At 36.5% G+C, this 19,648-nt stretch overlaps 1 protein-coding gene across 1 annotated transcript in view; it reads right to left on the bottom strand.

The window, feature by feature from the left end:
- Positions 1–2,570: 2,570 nt before the first annotated feature.
- Positions 2,571–19,648, bottom strand: part of METTL15 (methyltransferase 15, mitochondrial 12S rRNA N4-cytidine) — a 209,103-nt gene continuing 192,025 nt past the window's right edge. The window contains exon 6 of the mRNA XM_036879065.2: positions 2,571–7,556. Coding sequence (XP_036734960.1) covers positions 7,498–7,556 — 59 coding nt within the window. The 3' untranslated portion in view covers positions 2,571–7,497. The remainder of the gene's footprint in view (positions 7,557–19,648) is intronic.

The raw sequence follows: 19,648 nt of genomic DNA, 5'->3' as shown, positions 1-19,648 counted from the left end.
TGCCCACATAAGGGTTTCAGGGAGCCAGTGTCAGCACGGTGGGTTTCCATGACCCCTGTACTTCCTGATCTCCTGACCGTGGCTCCCCTGCCTTGATCTTTCTGTATTACATGTATTTTTTGCCTAAAATTCTTTGAGTGGTTTTGATTTTCCTGACCAAACCCTGTCGAATAACGAGGCTGACCAGGAGAGGGGTAGTTCCCAGTCCCCTCCTCAGTGGACAAACCTCTGCATTACCATCAAGAGGAGAGAGAGACCCTTTTGAGTTGCATTTCAAAGAGATGCTGAAAATGAAAACTCCGTGTGTAGGTGACAAAGAAGATGAAATACCACCCTTGCAGGCGAGTGCATGATCTACCCCTTCTCATTTAGAGGCGGCAGGAAGCCCCAAGTGCTCCTGCTTTGACAGTTTGGCTGTCCCCAAAGGCTGACTGATTTAGGGTCACTTGAGCTCATCTCCTATCTTTGGAAGACATGTGCCAAGGGCTCCTGGGAAGGAGGGACTGGGACCTCAAGGCTTCTTCATGCGTCTGGAGCTGAGACCCAGACTGGACTCCACAATGGGGCAGGTGTTCTTTATTGTCTGGAAGGCCCACACCAGGATGAGGCTGTGGTACCTTATGAGGTAGATGGTGCAGACGGCAGGGAAGCAGCTGCTCTCATTCCTGCAGCAGAGCCAGCAGGTGCCACTGATGGCACTGTGGCCTCCATGGCAGCCTACGTGGGCTCCAGGTGCTTCAGTAGGCCCTCTGCCAAGCTGTCAACAAAGACATGTCCAACTTGGCCTCATTTTTTTTCTGTATTTTCTGTAGGAATTTTTGTGTGTGATTACTATGGGGATTACATGAAACATAGTTTTAACAGCCTATTTTAAACTGATAATTTACTTTAATTACATACAAAAATTCTGCTCCTTTACATGTCCCCCTCAGTTTGTTTACAAATGTTATAAATAACATATTTTTATATTTTGTATCCATTAATATAGTTCTATAGTTACATTTTTATCTTTTAAATTCTAGGCCAGAATCAAATGTGATGTATGCACCATTACAGGACTGTGTTTGTGTATATATTTACCTTTACCACAGCGTTTTATAGTTTCATGTTGCTGTTACTGTTCTTGTGTTTCATTTAGCGCTTCTTGTAAGGCAGGTCTAGTAGTGATAAATCACCTCAGGTGTTTATGTGGCTAAGTATTTCTCCTTACTTTTTTTTTTTTTTTTTTGTAGATAATTATTTTTTTATTGAAGGGTAGTTGACACACGGTATTACATTACATTAGTTTCACGTGTACAACATAGTGATTCAACATTTATATACATGACAATTCTGGGTACCAGCTATCACCATACCAAGCTGTTACAATATCTTGACTATATTCATTACATCTCGGTTACTTATTATTTTACCATTGGAAGTGTGTACTTTTTTTGTGTGTGTGTGAGGGCATCTCTCATATTTATTGATCAAATGGTTGTTAACAACAATTCTCCTTACTTTTGAAGCACAGCTTTTCTAGATAGAGTATTCTTGACTGGCCAGTTTTTTTTTTTCCCATTTAATACTTTCAATATGTCATCATATTCCCTCTGTCCTGCAATGCTTCTGCTGATATATCCACTAATAATCTAATGGGGGCTTTCTTCTACATAACAAGTCATTTTTTTCACACTGCTTTTGAGATTTTTCTCTTTGTCTTTGACAGTTTGGTTGTAGTGTCTCAGTGGAGGCCTCTGGGTACTCACTGTCAGGGTTCTTTGAGTTTCTTCAATGTGGATGTCCATTTCCTTTCTCAGATTTGCTAAGTTTTCAACCATTATTTCCACAAATAAGTTCCCTGCCCTTTTTTCTCTCTCTTTTCTTTCTTGGACTCTCATAAGGCATATACATAGTTTCCCCTTACCCATAGTTTTGGTTTCTGTGGTTTCTGTACCCATGGTTAGGCAGTCTGAAAGCAGATGATCCTTCTTCTGAGGTATCATCAGAAGGTGATCCTTCTTCTGAGGTATCATCAGAAGGTCAGTAGAAGCCTAACGCTACATTATGATCACTGCATCTCATCAAGTAGGCATTGTATTATCTTACATCATCCAAGAAGAAGAAGGGTGAGTGTAATGCATTAAGATATCCTGCTAGGGAGGGAGGGAGAGAGAGATCACATTCACATAACTTTTTCACAGTATATTGTTATAACTGTTCTATTTTATTACTAGTTACTGTGTTAATCTCTTCCTGTGCCTAATTTATAAATTAAACTTTAACATAGGTATGTATGTACTGGAGAAAAATAGTATACATAGGGTTCAGTACTATCTGCAGTTCCAGACACCCACAGGGGAGTCTTTGAATGTATCCTCCCTGCATAATGGGGGAACTGCTACTTTGCTCCATTTGATGGTGTCTCCTAAGTCCCTTAGGTTTTCTTCATTCTTTTTTCCTTTTGTTCTTCTGATGCAATAATTTCAAATGATCTGTCTTTGGTGAGTTTGTGATTTTTTTCTTCTGTTTGAGCAAGTCTAATGTTGAATTTCCCTAGTGAATTTTTCAACTTTTCTGCTCCAAGAATTTTTGTTTGGCTCTTTTTTCATAGTTTCTCTCTTTGTTGACATTCCCATTTTGTCATGCATCATTTTCCTGATTGTGTTTAGTTGACTGTTCTCTTGTAGCTCACTGAGCTTTTTAAAAGTAATTATTTTGAATTCTTTACTAGGCAATTTTTTGAGTTTCACTTCTTTTGAGTCAGTTTCTGGAGGTTTATTTTATAATTTTGACAGGGCCATGTTTACCTGTTTCTTCATATGTCATGTTATTTTTTGCTGGGATTTGGACATTTGAAAAAACAGCTACCCCTCCCATTCTTAGGAACTGGCTTCATGTAAAGAAAGATCTTCATCAGTCAGCCTGACTAGAGATTCTGGGGGCCTCTCAAACCTTTTCTGGTGATGCGTCTTCTCTGGGTTTGTGCATGTAATTTCTGAATGTGAGAGGTTTAGCAGTGTCTTTTTAGGAGCTTGTAATCTCTTTCTCCCTCTTGTGTATGTCTGCATACTTCAGGGTCTCTAGTGCTGCAACAAGTAGTTGAGCTTTCCTTTCTTCTCCGTAGCCCCCAGATATCTAAAATATATATGCCAGTTAGCACTCTGAGGTAGGTGAGCCAAAACTAGTCCTTAAAGCAGCCCTCCAAAGAGCCAGTATGTTGGACATATATTCCACATTTCTCTTTCCCTCCATGGGGAGAAGCTGTGAGCTGGACATTTTCTCCCAGTCACACTGAACTGTGTTAGCTTGGGGAAAGGACAATCACAGGCGAAATGCTATGGCTTCTCTTACTAATTTCCATGCAAGTGTTCTTGGTTTTGGACTTGCCTAGAGTACTGTGACTCATTAACAGGTCTTCACTAGTCTCATAAAGGATTTTGATCTGTATATTATTGTTAAGTCAGGATCATGGTGGAAAAATGGAGTTTGGGGTTTCCTATTTCACCATCTTGCTCTGGCATTGTTTTTTTTTTTTTGGAAAATTTGTATTTGAATGTAGATTGGCAGAGCATGCACCTCTAATTTAACCATTACCTCATCCATCCTGTTTTAAATGGAACCTTGAATGGTACAGACTTTTCTTACAAGCTGCTCTAGATACTTCATATGCATATATTTTCCAATCTTTGAAATCCCAGTATCATAGTATCACTCAAAGAAGCCTCACTACTTGTGCTCCACTCTTCAGGTGTGGGGGACTCACTGCCTGATGAATAAGCTCATTCAATTGATAGATAGTTCTAGGTTTGACACTAAAGTGTTATCTATTTAAGTATTGTTTCTACTTATTGCTTCTATTCCTACCCTCAGGAGAAATTAGAACCAATTGGTCTGAGGTTTTATTATTTTTTTAAGTTACATAGGTAAGTCCTTTATTTAAAGAGGGATACAATGACTCACTCTAGTATGTCTAGCTCTGGATGAGTTTCCTAGCTCTGGAAAGCCTTCTGGAACCCAGAAGCCCTTTTGCCATATGGATAAAGACGTTCTATACATCCTTGTGCCCTCTAGAGTCCAATTTGCTTTTTTCCTTCCTAAAATTTTTCTCTAAAGGAACCTAGAGCGGAACAGAAGATTCCAGATGGTGTCTGACCAGTGTAAAGCACAGGGGAACAATTACTGCCTACAATGGACTCATTGTGCTCTTGATAATGGGAACCTTCTTCAGGTTTTTTTTTTAAGTTGCTAGCTCAAGTTAAACTTCTGCTTTTGTTTCAGTCTCCCATACATTTTTCACATATGATGATACCAATTAAAGTCTTCCATATTTTGTACTTCTGAGAAGAATCCCACAATTTCCAGACTCAGAGTTCTAAATGGAGTATGTGATTAACATAGAAAACAACAGGTTTTATTGCCTTACTGGAGACCCAACATATTCTGATATTTAATCTTCCAACCCAGGTTTCTCTCTACTTTTTCCTTGTATTTTTCTTAATATCACAACTATGACTCTCTGTTTCAATTATTATTTGGTGGGCCCAGTGTTTGGTGTAATTTGTATGATGCCATTTCCATATCGCTGTAGTGAAGCTCCATGCAGAAAAGAACTTCTTTGCTGATGTCTTTGGTGTTCAGCATATTGCTTGGCCACTGGTGATGATCAATATATTTTTATTGAATAAATAATGCTCTCTCCATTTTTCTTTGCCATCTGTGTTGGCTGGGTCTTCTGGGAAGCTGACATTGACATGGAGTTAGGAGTGTAAGCAATGTACTGGAGTAACATCTGTCAAAGGTAACAGCAAGAGGAAACAGAATTGGGCAGAAAAGCCTCCAAAAGTCTTGTCCAACCCAATGAGGGGCTCTAGAGCAAAGGCTGCTCATTAGAAGAGTACTGTGTTGGGAAGAAATACCCTGACTCCAGTATCCCAAACTTTTGGGGGCAAAGATTGTGGTTTGGTCATCTTTTCTGACATGTAATAAGCATAAGTGAATATTTACTAAATGAAACAGCAATACCATGGGATTCTCTATGTTCCCTTCCTCCTGCTCAGAAAAGAAATATATACTTAAAGAGGGAATACATTTCTGGTAGTGTATTCATTAGAACTCATCATTAAGAGCAACAGAAATATCTAGTCAGTATATGAGAACAAAAGAAGGGGGGGATATATTTTAAGGAGAAAGAGATGACTTACAGATCCTGAAAGCAGCATGAGGCTAGGCTTACATATTTTGGAAAGCCTTCTGGAACCCAGGCAATGTTCCCTCTCCACATCAAGCCTGAGCTTCTCTATTTAAGTGATTAATTTCAGTTCTCCACTTCTCTTGTCTTCAGAGGGGAGTGGTCATCCAAAAGCTCTGAGTTTATAGTATATGGTTACAACAGAAACTAATGAGCTGCTTCTCAGTTCTAGATACCAATACCCATGAGCAGATATTTATCATGGTCCTAGATCATGATCATCATCCTGAATCATGTTTTTAATCCAGTTCACCCCCAGCCATGGCTCAGAGGTTGAAGAGGAATGGGAGGTGATGTGGTAAAATCATACAGTACAAACATGGCTGGTGAGTCTATCTCATACTTGTACTGGGAGAGCAGTTCTAAGAGAGGGAAGAATGAGTTTCTGGACCATTGGAGATGGGGTACAAAGAGATGTTATGGTGATTGCATTCCTGGAAATCTTAGAGAAGAGGAAGCTTAATGATGTAGTTTAGGTATTCTATTAAAGCATTTCTTTCAGTTCCATGACTCCAGGGATCACACACTTCCTTTTGTGAAGGGTAAGTTCTTTTCTGTGTCATCTAAGAACATCTCCAGAATCAAATTAGTTTTTGGACCAAACAGATAAATGGACATAGGCATCAAGGTGAAAGAATTGAACCTCTCAGAAATCACTCCAGAAAGCTGATGTTAATAGGGCATGGAAGTTAGTATCTATATAAATAACTCATATAATTAAAGTTACTTCAGTTAGGAGGGAAAATTATTTGGTGAATTTAACAGAGTCATTATTTTAATTAAATCTGTTCATTAAAGAGCATTCTGGGTATTTTTTTTTCTAAGCTGCAAAACAAAATAGAGCAAATAATAAATTTTTATACATGTAAAATTCACTCTGTGATCCCAACAAATACTTTGGGCTGTTGGATCTCAGCATCAATAGTTCAGTAATTCTCTCACACATTCATTTATTGTTTCATTTAACAAACACACCTGGAGTGCCTCTACTATGTCAGGCTCTGTGCTAGGTTTGGGAGATACAAAAGTAAATCACGTAGTTCCTCCCTTAAGATACTAATGTAATGCAGAGATAGTCACATAGATAGATAATTACAAGACACTGAACTACAGTTAACCTAATGGTGCTGAGAGAGTTCAGAGGAGGCAAGAATGGAGAGAAACCTGAAGGTCTCCAAACCTGGATCTCTGAGATTCAAAGTGGAAGTACTGCATTGTCTATCTCAGATCCAGAGTACTGTTTTCAGCAGGAGGCACTTCTTCCCTCTCGGTTATTTTTTCATTGTTATATTTTGTGTTTCAGGAAAGTTGCAAGTCTATTTTTAAAAAATTGATTCTGTAACAAATAACTACAAACTTAATGGCTTAAAACAACATCCTTTATTATCTCAGTTTTAGTAGGTCAGAAGTACAGAATGACATGACTATATTCTGTGCTTAGGGTCTCACAAGGCTAAAATCAAGGTGTCAGCCAGGGCTGAAGTTCTCAGCCTCTTCACACCCAGGATTTTCTTCTAAGCTCACTGGTCGTAGGCAAGTTCAATTCCATGTGTTTGTAGGACTGATGTTACCATTTCCTTGACACAGGCTTCCCTTCATCTTCATCCCAACAACAGCCCATATAATCCTTCTCATGTTTTGAATATCTTAGATTTCCTCTTCTGTTTAAAAGGATCATGTAATTTCCCTATCTTAAGGTCCAGTGATTAGTAAAAGTTATTACATTGGTGAAGTCCCTTTTGTTGTGTAACATAACATGGGTACAACACCACAAAGAGAAAAGGTCATAGGGCCAAAATTCTGCCTTCTATTCCTGATATATGTACATCACTGCTCTCTCTTTGCTGGTTGATTTCTTTCAAATCACTACAAAAAGTGACCAGTGCCTTGAAGACTAAACTCAAAAGCAATGATTAAAGAAATGAAGATTTCTTGGCACTCAGTGAGATAATCAAAGTCACTTAGTCCTAATTTGTGGTTTGTTTTCATTCAAACTTTCCAGCATATCCTAAGGTAGTCAGTGAAGATAGAGGCTGGTAACTGAGCTGGTTCATATTTATTGAGCACTTACCATGAATCAGGCACATAAGCTCATGCAATCCTCACAATACTCTAATGAAGAAAGATTATTATTCTGATTATTTAATAGAGAAAGAAATTAAGGTACAAAGACTTTAAATAGCTTGCTCAAGTCAGTAGAGCCAGGACAGGTAATCCTGGGATGTGACTCCAAGGCTACGTGTCATGAGAGCCAAAGTTTCTTGCCGCTACCAAATGCTGTGTCTCCTGGTAACCAGAGAGGGACTTGCCTTTGTATAAAAATGAGCTGAGAAAGAAAGGAGAGATGGAGAAGGGAAAGAAATATTATGTGTCAAATACATCCATACATACTATCTCATGGAATTCTCAGAAATATCCAACTTGGTGATATCTTCTCCATTTACTAAGAAGCAAACTGAAGCTCAATCAGGTTGTGATTTTGCCAAGCTCTTAGAATTTGTCAATGGTAAAGCCAGAGAACCACAGGTAAATCCAAAGTTTGTAGTCCTTCAGTCTACCCTACCAACCCTACAAGTGATGCAATTACTCCAAAGTTAAAAGCAAACGTTTTCCCTTCCAGGAGCAAGAAATGAAAAGAGAAGTATGCCATGTGCTGAAGATTTAAAAAATCTGCTCAGCCTCCATGTCCTACCCAATTCCAGTTCCATGTCTCCTATTCTCTTCCACACCATATTTTGGCAAACTTAAAACATACACAAAGGGATTAAAAGTTCAGTTTTGACTGTAAAATAAGTTTTACAAAATTGAAAAAAACATTCACCAGTTATCACAGCATGCACTGATTTACGTGAAACTCTACGTCACTGAGTGCAGCAGTGTTTACTGCCCTGACATTTCTTGTTTCTGTTTGTTGAATGAGCTGAACTAAGAAGGATACATTAAAATCAGTTCTATTTTTTCTTTCCACTGCTGTCATCAAAACATTCTACTAGATTTTTCTTTTTCCTGTTCTCTCAGGTAAATTCTATAGCTTTTCTGGCTACTTCTCGATATTAACAGAACAGCATCATTTTCAAATATTAAAAATCAATCTAAAACAACATCCAGTCTCTCATCCAATTTCAGGCTCCTTTCTTCTCTAGTTTGGCATCACCCAAGAATTCTATAGATTAAAAAAGCACATAGCCCACTTCTTCACTATTCTGATATCCCATGCTTCATCTTCTCACCTCACCCATTATGTGGTAGCAAAGTTAAAGAGCCATGCCGGCTGATTCATGGGTCAACCATTTTTTGCCTAACAGTCCCTCTCCTAGCAAAAAGGTCAGGCAGCATTTCTCACTCATGCTGTGAAAAGCTACAGCCTAATTCCAGGAACTTCTCTAAGAGTTCAGATTCTCCAGCTCAACTTGCAAAGAAAGGAAGTAGACTTAATTTAGACAAAATAGTAAAATACATTACAAAGAATTACAGTATCTATACTTTATCCAAAGACCTGTACTTTTCATATAAAGAGCCAGTTTTATCTTTGTAACCAAGACATTCTTGTGAAGGAAACCAAAGCAGAGAGAAAAAGTGACTTGCTTCATGACCGCAGGCAAAGTGAGCCTTCCAGCAGTTCATAAAACTTAATCCCTCTCAATCTTTGGCTTTAGATGCTTCCTAACCATTAGCTATCTTCATTTAAGGCCTCTCAGAGCTGTCTACAATGATTTTGTTCAATTCAAGCATTGTATATGACTGGTGAATATTGTTTTGTGTTCCATTAAACTGCCTTAAGTTTATACTTAATGATACTCAAGCCAGGGACACATGTTGTCATACTATGGTTTAGGCAGCAAATTGTATAGCCTGCTGAGGCTTGCATCCTCCCTTACTCTTGAATAGTATGCCATGGTTTACAAAACATTCTCACACACACATTTTCTCATTGACTCCCCTGTGAGACACATACTATTATAGAGATGTGGGGAAAGAATTAGAAAGAAGATTCCAGATGTTCACTGTGTATTTACATGTGTTGACAAATGACTGTTTCTGAATTCATAGCTGTAAGTAGTCTGTCTCAAATTCTATCATGTTTTATGAGTAACATGGATTCTGCTGTCACTGCCCCACTTACTGTAAAGAGAAATTAATGGAGCTCATTCTACTTTCCAGACTGGAAAAACTTCTCAAATTCAGGTATATATGGGAGTGTGTGATCTTTGTTAATAAAAGTTGCTTTGGTAACCAATGACCTAGCTTGAGTATATTTTCGTAGTTAAGATAGGGAATGTGTATGTGGGAGTTTATAATTCCCACCTGTCCATATTACAATTAAAAACTTTAATTGTAATTTGTTTCCCTAAATAGAGCATAAGCTCCTTGGGGATAGTGCTTGGACACTCAGTGAATGAACACCTGTTGACTGGTTGGCAGCATCACTTTGCATTCCACATTGGCACTTTTTCAGTGTGTTAACTGCAGTACAAAATGAATTTCCCAATTTGGGCTGAATGATGAACAATAAAAAGATACAAAGGTAAAAACAATAGGAGGAATGTATTACCATTCAGAAAGACCAGGCTCTTATTCAAAAATCTTCAAACCAAATTAATTTCTTACTGTTTTTTTTTTCTACCATGAAAGGGGCAATTGTTTTAGCACACTGGGATTGATGCTGTGTTTAATATGTTTAAGTTATATAGAGTATGGGTGGCCCTTTCATTTTGTTAATGCCAGATGTAATTTTTGTAATGAAACTTTTTTATTTAAAAACACATGCAAATTGTGAAATAGGAATTCTCCCCTTTGCTCTTTTTTTTCTTATTTTAGTGCCTCTGAAATTGTCCTCTTGCAAATCAGTGTATTTGTGAATTTTGCCCTTCATCCATAAGATAGCAAGAAGAATTTGTGGCCAGATTTGTAAACAATTCCACACCTGGTTTACAACAATCATCTCTATTTTTGACACAGGCTTTGTTTCTTATTTAGCTATAGCCCCTTGAGCACCAAGCACAGAGTAGGTATATAACAAAATGCTTGAAAGATGAATACTTATGGAAGGAGTGGACGGAAGGTTAGAGTTTGTATCCAGTATCTTATCACTGGTGGCCATTTCCATTGTAGTAACAGTAACATTTTTAAGGGCAAGGGAATAACTCTGCAAGATGTCCACGAGACAAACCATTTTGACCAGATGCCCATTATTTATATAACACCTACTGTGCTACTCTAAACTCTTTATATCATCTTTACCATTGGTGATCTTACTTAATTTTTGATGAACACATTTTTTATCCTAAATATATTTACAAAGGAAGCAAAAACAATCCCAATATAAATCAGAAAAGTGGATGCCTACAGGAAGCGGAGATTGACTGGAATCCTCTAAGGAGGTGAAATTTTCTACATCTCAATGTGGTATATATATATTTGTTATTACTCATGGTGTTGTATGTTTAAGAACTGTGCTGATTATGTAACTTTCTCCTCAACTAAAAATATATTTAAATAAAATAAATAAATCAAGTAACTTCAAAGATATTCATAATTAAAGCAAAATAGTGTTATTAAATTTGAGATAGGCACTATTCCTCATAGAAGGCTATAAGCTTAAAGCCTGCTCTCTTTTTAAAATAGAGAATAAGTGTTTAAAGAAGTATAAAGAATGCTACTGTCTATATCTTTTCCTTTCCCCTTTGTCTCTTACTACCTGTGCAGAGGTGAACCTCAGCACAGGGCAGGTCCATTTGCACAGAGGGTGGCAGCCTAGTAGTATCAGAAGATTGGCTACATCCAGGCTACATTTATACATAAATATATATATTAAGAAAATAAGAGTCAGACTTCTCACTATTGGAGAGTAACAAATATGGAAAAAGATAAAGATAGAATAAACCCAGCTGGCATTGGATTAGACTTGGATGCAGCAGGGTGAGCTCATAGTTCTCATTACAGACAGACATAGAAATAAATATAGATGTAAATGTGTGTGTAGTTGCTAGCTATCTGCTGAAAGGGCCTGGGAGTAGTGGCATCGTACTTGTAATCACTACCTGTGCTCATATTTTGATTTCAAATACAAAAATGAGCCAGGGCTCCTTGAAGAAATTACTGAATTCAGGGCTGGAGCTAGGAGAGAACATGATAAGCCTGGAACTTCTTTGGTAACAGAAAGTAAGGAAATGCTTAAAGGATGAGGGCATAACAAAAGAACACAGAAGTCAGCTTGAGGGTACTCCAACTGGCCAAATAAAGGGAAATTGCAACATTAAAATAAATGATATAATAACACATTTAACTCATTGATTAAACTAGTATTCCACTGATAGAAATAAATAAATGACTAAATAGATTGGGAGAAGAGAAAGTTCTTCCTTATGGTAGTATACCTCCAATTAAATGTAGAATAATGGTTTTGGAAATCACCATTTAGCAATAAGCATAGTAATAATTAACTCAGGTAAGAAATCTCAATAACATACTAAAATTACTAGGTGAAAGTGAGATAAGGTATGAGATTTTTGCATAGTTTCAAAGTACCTCCCTACAAAATATTTGTTTATGGAACAAAAGTAGAGAAACCTGGTAGACACCATCTTGATCAAGTAATCAAAACAAACAACCTAGTAAAGGGACAAATAGACATCACGTGCATCTGGCAAGATACAATGAAAAAAATATAGTGTGATAGTCCAACCCAAAATACATAACCTGAGTATAATCATGAGGAAACACAGGACAAATCCAACTTGAAAGGCATTGTAAAAAACAAGTGGCTTATCTTCAAAAATGCCAAGATCATGAAAGCTAAGTAAATTACGGATGCAAGAGAAGGACAATCTTTAAATTCTGCTTAGAGATGTCAGGGAAGGCTTACTAAAGGAGATGACTCACATGGAGTCTTGTAAAATGAAGCTGTCATATATGCCAGAGAGGAAGTCATTTTAGGAATAGGAGAGAGCAGTTTCAAAAGGGTAGAGTCCTGGCTACTGTAGTGAATTGGGTGTACCTAGAGCATAGAGAGATGGTAGATAAGGTGGGGCCAAATTATGATGGGTCATTTCCTCTGCCTTCTTCTGCAATGTTAGGTGTATGTGCAGTTTGAGGAATCGAAAAAGGCATCTGAGTTGATGTCTTAGTCCGGGCCCTCTGAGAAGCAGATGCCAAGGCACTATTAAGTTTGCAGGGAGTTTATTAAGAGAAATGCCTGCATGAAAGGAAACAGGGAGAAAGTTGAAGAAGTCTGAAGAACCATCAGGTTGTGTTGTAAATTTGACCCTGAGTGAAGGAGTGAGGAAGGTAAGTTGGATGGAAGGTTTAGTAAAGCCATTTGTGAGTCATTGAGCCAAAGTTGGCTGTCAAATTACTCCCACTTCTCCCAGGAACACATCTACATTAATATTCCTACCTCTCTCAATTATTGGTGGGATGCAGCCCAAGGTAGACATGGCCTTGCTGCAAATGCAGGGACCTTGAAGCAGTTTGGACCCTTAGTCAGTTGTGCTCCCTGTAGAAGGCAGCAAGGTACATTCTTCTGACCCTCACATTTGAGTTTTGGGTGAAAATAACTTAATTGGCAGAGAGTTGAAGGATATTGCAGCAAGAGGTATGAAGGAGCTTAAACTCAAGCATTTAGAACTTTACTTTTCTTCTTCTTTTTTTATATTACAGAATTGATGACTATATTCTCTTTTTAAATGACCAGTTTTCTCGTAGTTACAAAGGAGTCAGGCATTTTTGAGCCACAAGCTATAAGCACAGTTATCTATCTGTTAATATACATGGACAACTAATCTTGAAGAGTCTACCAACTTGCTTTGGCTTCTTAATGTGGTTAGTTATTAGTTAGATCTCCTGTTTTTCACCTTTAATCCATCTGTGGAGGCAAGCTTCACCATCACATAGCTGTGTTTTCCCTGGAATTATTTTGACCCATCATGGTAACACAAGTTGTTTTGCAATGAACAGAAGCTGGTTAGTAATTGCATATATGTTTCATAACAAAATAGGGGAAATACATTTTATTTATATTTGGTAGAAAAACACTTTTTTTTTTCAAATACTAGGTTCATGTTGTGGGGAAAAGATAGTAATGAATAGCAAAAGGGATCCTCGATTTTGAGAAGACTGGTAAACAACTGAAATCAACTAACTGATCATGCTGAGGTCCTGTTGAGTTTTAAAAGACTATAAATCCATAAGACAATTTCAATTTACTTTTGCCTGTTCTTAATGGCAAATTTCCTAATCCTGTTAAAGAAAGGATATGATCTTTCTAGACTCATTTTATCAGGTTTGGAGTCCCTTCATTCTTTATCAAGTGCCTGAAAAGTTCTCCAAATTGCCTGAGTACCAACTATAAAATATGACTCATTACATTTTTTTCAGTGAGTAATGCAATTAACACTGTAATACTGCAGCCACTATTAAAAAAAAAATTCTTACTAACATTTATTAATAGCCAGCATGGAGGTTTTTTTTTTTTAACTCAGAAAAAGATTCAAAATGCCCGTTATAGCTTATAACTGTACAATGTGCCCTTTCCTCAAAGGATGATATATCTGTTCCAAATGATGCCATTTAAAAACACAACAGAGGACTTCACTGGGTAAAAAATTGGTGCTTGGGGGAATTTTTTCATTCAGCAGCAAGAAAATTGTTCCAAAAATGAAATGCATACAAGAAAGAACTTAACTGAAGAATCATGTCAAAGATGCATCTGTTAAATAGCTGCTGCTTATGAGCTATAGTTTTGGCATTTGGTCTTCGCAACTATTCAGGTAAATGCTCTATAATACCTGGATAATGAAATTTTTTTTAAGTGGTGAAGGAGATGGGGAGGGTTGGTTCCCCCCTTCAACCTCCTTTTAAAAAATAATCACTTGCTTTAAATATCTTTCATTACAAGCATTACTCCTGGCTCTCATATGCTGTGGCTACCTGTGTCTGTTCAGGAATGCATGCATTGACTTACCCAGAATATACACTTATATTTTAATGCTGGTCTGAAGGGCAACTGGTGAGGTCCACCTGAAGTAGTTTTAGAAGGGATGGTAATATGAGTTTGCTTGATTTTGGATGTGGGTACAAAGATCTGTTTTGGTTATTTTATTTCTAAGGCCATTTTGTGGTCACACCAAATCCACTGGTGCTTCAGAAAAGATAACAGACAAGTGTCTTCTTTGTGGCCAGGGTCACTGTATCACACAACTCAAGGGGGCATAGATTGCATCTTCCTCCATGTGTGATGCAGTTCAACAGAAGAGAAGAAATGATAATTCATTTATTCCCAGATAGTTATTATAGGGGAGAGGATTTTTTTAAAGGTGAAAAACTGATCACTGCTTTAACAAAGCCAGATATACAGAAAGACTAGCATCTATTCTGGGTTTCAAACTGTGCTGTCCAATATGGTAGCCACTAGGCACATGTAGCTATTGAGTTCTAGAAACATAGATAGTCCAAAATGTGATGTACTCTAAGTGTAAAATACAAACTAGGTCTAAAAGACTTAGTATTAAAAAAATGTAAAATGTCTTATATTTTTATAGTGATCATATATTGAAATATATTAGATATATTTTTACATTATTAGATGTTGAGTAAAATAATGAATTAATAGTTGTTGCCAGTTTTTCTACACATCTCAGAATAAAAGATAAGCTATGAAACAAACACAGTTTAAAAGATTAACATTTAACGGAAGGCTAACTGAAAGGCTAGAGCTATGTAGTTTTGACAAGTTGACCACATTCAGCATTTGACCTTGTTCAGTGTTTACAAATTGAACTAACCTGCTGAGCGAGTGCACACAGACTGCAGCTGCGGTACACTTCTCCCAGGCCTCAGCAGTGCTGATTCAACTCAGCACCATTCGTTTGCAACTGAAGGAAACACTTTTAAGTTAGAGAAATACAAGCAGTCTTAGATCTGGGGGTCATCAAGAAACGTTTGATACTTTAAAGAAATGACTGAAAGCTAAACAGGTAAATGTGACACTTCAAAGGGATTTTGAAATTCAATAGCTTTCTCTAGCAGCTGATGTTTATTCTCTGGTTGTAAGGCAAATTTCTTCAAAGAAACAATGATAGATTCTACAATAACTAGATAGGTTTACCACTTGTTACAGGTTTTTATTTTTCTCCTTTACCCTGCTCCATCCCATGAAAAAATATATGTATGCACACCATAGGAAATAGGAACACTATCTGGCTGGCTCTTTAACATAGTTATCTTCATCATCAAAGGAGTTTCTATGTGAAAACAGTAATTTTATAGATACAGAGGTAGGTATAGTGCCATTAAAAAGAGAAAAACAATCATAAAGAATATGTGTAAATCTAGGAAGAGGACATATCGTTTTTTCCTTACCATGTCAGCAACGGGCAGGAATGTAAGATGTTAGCCAACAGTCAAGTGAAAATTCTGTGACTTGCATATTCTCTTTCAGATGTACATTTTCACATCTGGTTAGAAAGACTAATACAAAGATATGTCGTATCTATTTAGATAAGTCTGAGGAGCATATTATATTGCTTAGAAATTAGAACATAAGTTGTATAACTTTGCATATAAAACAATTTCACCAAGGTTTATTAAGATCATGAAAATCATATTTAGGTGAATTAGTATGAAAGAATAGTTAAAGAACACACGATAAGGAATTATTAAACATTCAGGTGAAAGAATTCCTAAAAGTCATCTATTCCAAACCTTTACTGGTTTAGTTGTAAACAACAGAAATCCAACCTAAAGTGACTCATTAAAAAACAAATAAATAAATAAAAAGGGAGGGAGGGAAGAAGGAAGGAATTTTGCAGCTTATCAAGTCCAAGAATGGGTTACACAAACAAATCATGGAAAGGACAAGGATACAGTTAAGTTTTCAAAACAACTGAGATCAGGAGTGTGTATGCTCCCAGGAGTGGCTCTCCAACTCCTGTCATTTCTATTTTCTCTGCCAGTTAGAACCACTTTTTTTTATATGGTGGGAATGTGTACTCCTAGGAGTTCTTTTTTTTTCAATTGAGTTATAGTTAATATGCAATATTATATTGGTTTTAGTTGTGCAACAGAGTGACAATTATACACATTACTAATGCATACCACATAATGCATACCACATACCCTGCTACTTAGTGTGAGAGACAGGATTTATACACAGGTCTGTCCAATTCTAAAACTTGTTCTTTAAAAATAATGACAGTAACAACCATCTGCTATCATACAAAGACATTACAACACTATAGATTATATTCCCTAAACTGTACTTTCATCTCTGTGACTTACTTTATAATTGGAATATACCTCCTTCACCTATTTCACCCATCTCCCCTCCTCCCTCCTCTATGGCAACCACCAGTCTGGCCTCTGTGTTTATAAATTTATTTCTGTTTTGTATGTTTATTCATTTGAGTTCTTCCACCTTGCAGACATTGAAGAGGGACCAAAAGATTTCCTGTCACATTAAATTTAAAAAATTTAGGAAAATAATATATTATTGGCTTAGAATGGATCAGTCATCTGTAGTTGGGATTAGCCTAGTTTGTATCAGAGATCTCCCCTGGAATAACCAACTGTGATGAGAGTGGAGATTTGGGAAGGGGTGGCGATCATGGAATAGCATGATAGATTGCAAAGTAGCCAAGTAGATGGGAGTGTCAGCTCTAGGGGAAGATGAAGGTATGCTGGTAAACCTCATCACAATAGGTAATCAAAGAGATGAATTGGTTTGTTTTAGTTTATATGACAAACAACAGCCAGAACTCAGAAAAAAAAAGAGGAAAAAATAAAACACTGCTTTTGGCATGAACTATTTGGGTGTTTTATCAACATATTTATGTTTTAATACAATTACCTTATAAGATAGATATTAACATTCTCATTTCTCAGATGAGAAAAACTGAGGTTCAGAGACTAAATAAGGATACCCTGCTACTTAGTGTGAGAGACAGGATTTATACACAGGTCTGTCCAATTCTAAAACTTGTTCTTTAAAAATAATGATAGTAACAACCAGATGGTTTTGTAAAATGCATATATGCCCATTGTAGGCATTCACACTCCAAATTTCTCCACCTAGAATTAAACAACATTCACAGAGAATATCTTTCATATACTACTAAGAAGTGTAAATAGATCAGAAAAATTTTTATAAAAAGGGCAAATAAGTTGATGTACCTTATTTTTAAATAAAAGCATATTTTAATTGAATTTAACTGAGAATTAGAGTGAAGAATTGCTGAACCTAAATTTCTTTCACTAAAAAATTAATCATATTAATATTAAAAATGATTATGAATTTTAAAAAAAGGTTGGAATCATTTTAAAAGAAACTTTGTTTCAAATTTTAACAGTATTGACTCCATGTTCTAAAAATAAGGAAATTGGTGCACTTATACTTCCCTTCTTTCTGAACTCTCAACCTCATAATTTTGGTGAGTTCTGTTTATTTTACATTTTAAGACATTCTTGTATTCTCTTCTGTAGCCATGATTTCCATGGTTGTTTACTGTCAGTTCTACATTTACATGGATTTCAAGCTTATCATAGTGCTTTTTGCCAAACTTCTTTTTTACTGATTTTTTGTTTTTCATATCTTGGGTGCTGTATTTCAACATCAAATAGTTGAATAAATCATATGGGCCATATTCCTTGAGAATGCCTATTGCCTTTGATTTTAGTTTAAGACGGTTTTAAAAGCAGGTTTTAAGATGCTATTCCTAGGACGTTTTAGGGTTTCTTGAATCAGTAGCTTGGTATTTCATCAGTTTTGAAATCTTCTTGGCCATTCTCTCTCCAAATATGGCTCTGCTCCATTTTTCCTCTTTTCTCCTTTTGGGAATCCGATTACACATGAATTACATTCCTCATTGTAATGCCTATTTCTCATATGTTCTTTTGTGTTCTCTTTTTTTCTCTCAATCCTTTATTCTAGATATTTCCTTCTGTAGTATCTTCTAGTTCATTTTTCATCTCTAGCTATGTATAATCTGTTCTTAAAACAATCCCGAGTTCTTATGTTTCAGTGCTATATTTTTGAGAATTTTTGTCTTATTCTTAATAGTTTACAGTTCTTCATAATTTCCTTGAACAGATTTATAACATTTGAATAACCTATGGGCATCTTTTTATTATCTGTATTTTTCTCCCACTTAAAAAAAAAATCATACTATCTCTTCATGATTGGTTATTTTCTGATTTAGTAATAGATGCTAAATATGAAAAATTACAGAATTAATTTGTGGTAAGAATTTTTTTTTCCCACCAAAGGATATTTAAAATTGTATTGGTTATGCACTTAGGGACTCTAGCATCCAGGATCAATTTAATCGAATTTCAAGGTCTAAGACGACTTGCAACTGAATTTTAGTTCCTTCAAGGTCCAGTTGGCTTCGAGTTCACCTGTTTCCCCAGAAAGATTGTCAAAAGTTCTGTTTCTCAGCTGCTACTTTGGGAATTGGCAAATGACAGCTACAGATGCTGAGCTAACTAACCTCTTTGGGTTTCTTTCTCTGGGATATTTTTCACTGCCTTATTAGTTCTTAGTTTTCAGACAGACTTCTTGTAAAAGATATTTTCTATAGATTTTCTAGTTTTTTCTAGTGGAATAGTTGGCTCTAATTATTGTCTGCTATTATAAAAGCTGAAGTCCTGGTTAGCTACACTTAATTTTTATGTCAATTTTAACATCTAGAAAGAGTCCACTCTTTCTTCCTTCCACTGTTTCTTATCTTGACAAGATACTCTCATCTACCCTATGGATGGTCATGGAATGATTTCACACTACTATTTTCATTAAATGCACATCCCTGTGGCTACCTACAAGTTGTGAACAAACTAAATGAGACCTGGTCTGGCTTTACGGAATAGAGAGAGGAAGAGGATATAGTAAAGGAATCAGTGTCACAGAGATAAAGCTACGAAAGGAATGATTTTGGAGAATGCAGGGGGAACAGATTTTATGTAAGGATAGGTCCACATTATCAAATGCTGCAGAGATCAAGTAAGTCAAGAAAGACTAGGATACTGGGTCTGGTAATTAAGAGATAACGATTAATCCTTAAAAGAACAGTTTCTATAGAAAGTATACTGGAATTGGAAAAATGAAAGGTGAGAAGTTGGAAGTAGACTTTAAGGAGTCAAGTTCTGAAAGAAAACAAGTATGGGTGGTGGTATTTTGGTAAGGACTCTTACCAAGGAGAGATTTTAGTTGTTACTGTTTGTTTTTAGCATGGGGAACTTTTGAGTATATTTGTAGACCAAAGGAAGAATATCAGCAGAAAACAGATTAAACTGGAAGGGGCAAGCAAAAACTGAACTAAATCCTGGAAAAGACAGAAAGAAAAGGAGCAAGGATAAGCTTTCTGTCAAGACACAGGAGTACAAAATAGAGCGAAAGGAAGAGATTTATAAATGCTGAGATGAAGG

The sequence above is a fragment of the Manis pentadactyla genome, chromosome 9, assembly GCF_030020395.1.
Source record: "Manis pentadactyla isolate mManPen7 chromosome 9, mManPen7.hap1, whole genome shotgun sequence".
Classification (NCBI taxonomy): domain Eukaryota; kingdom Metazoa; phylum Chordata; class Mammalia; order Pholidota; family Manidae; genus Manis; species Manis pentadactyla.
Note: the sequence above shows the minus strand (reverse complement) of the source record. Positions and strands in the feature narration are given on the sequence as shown.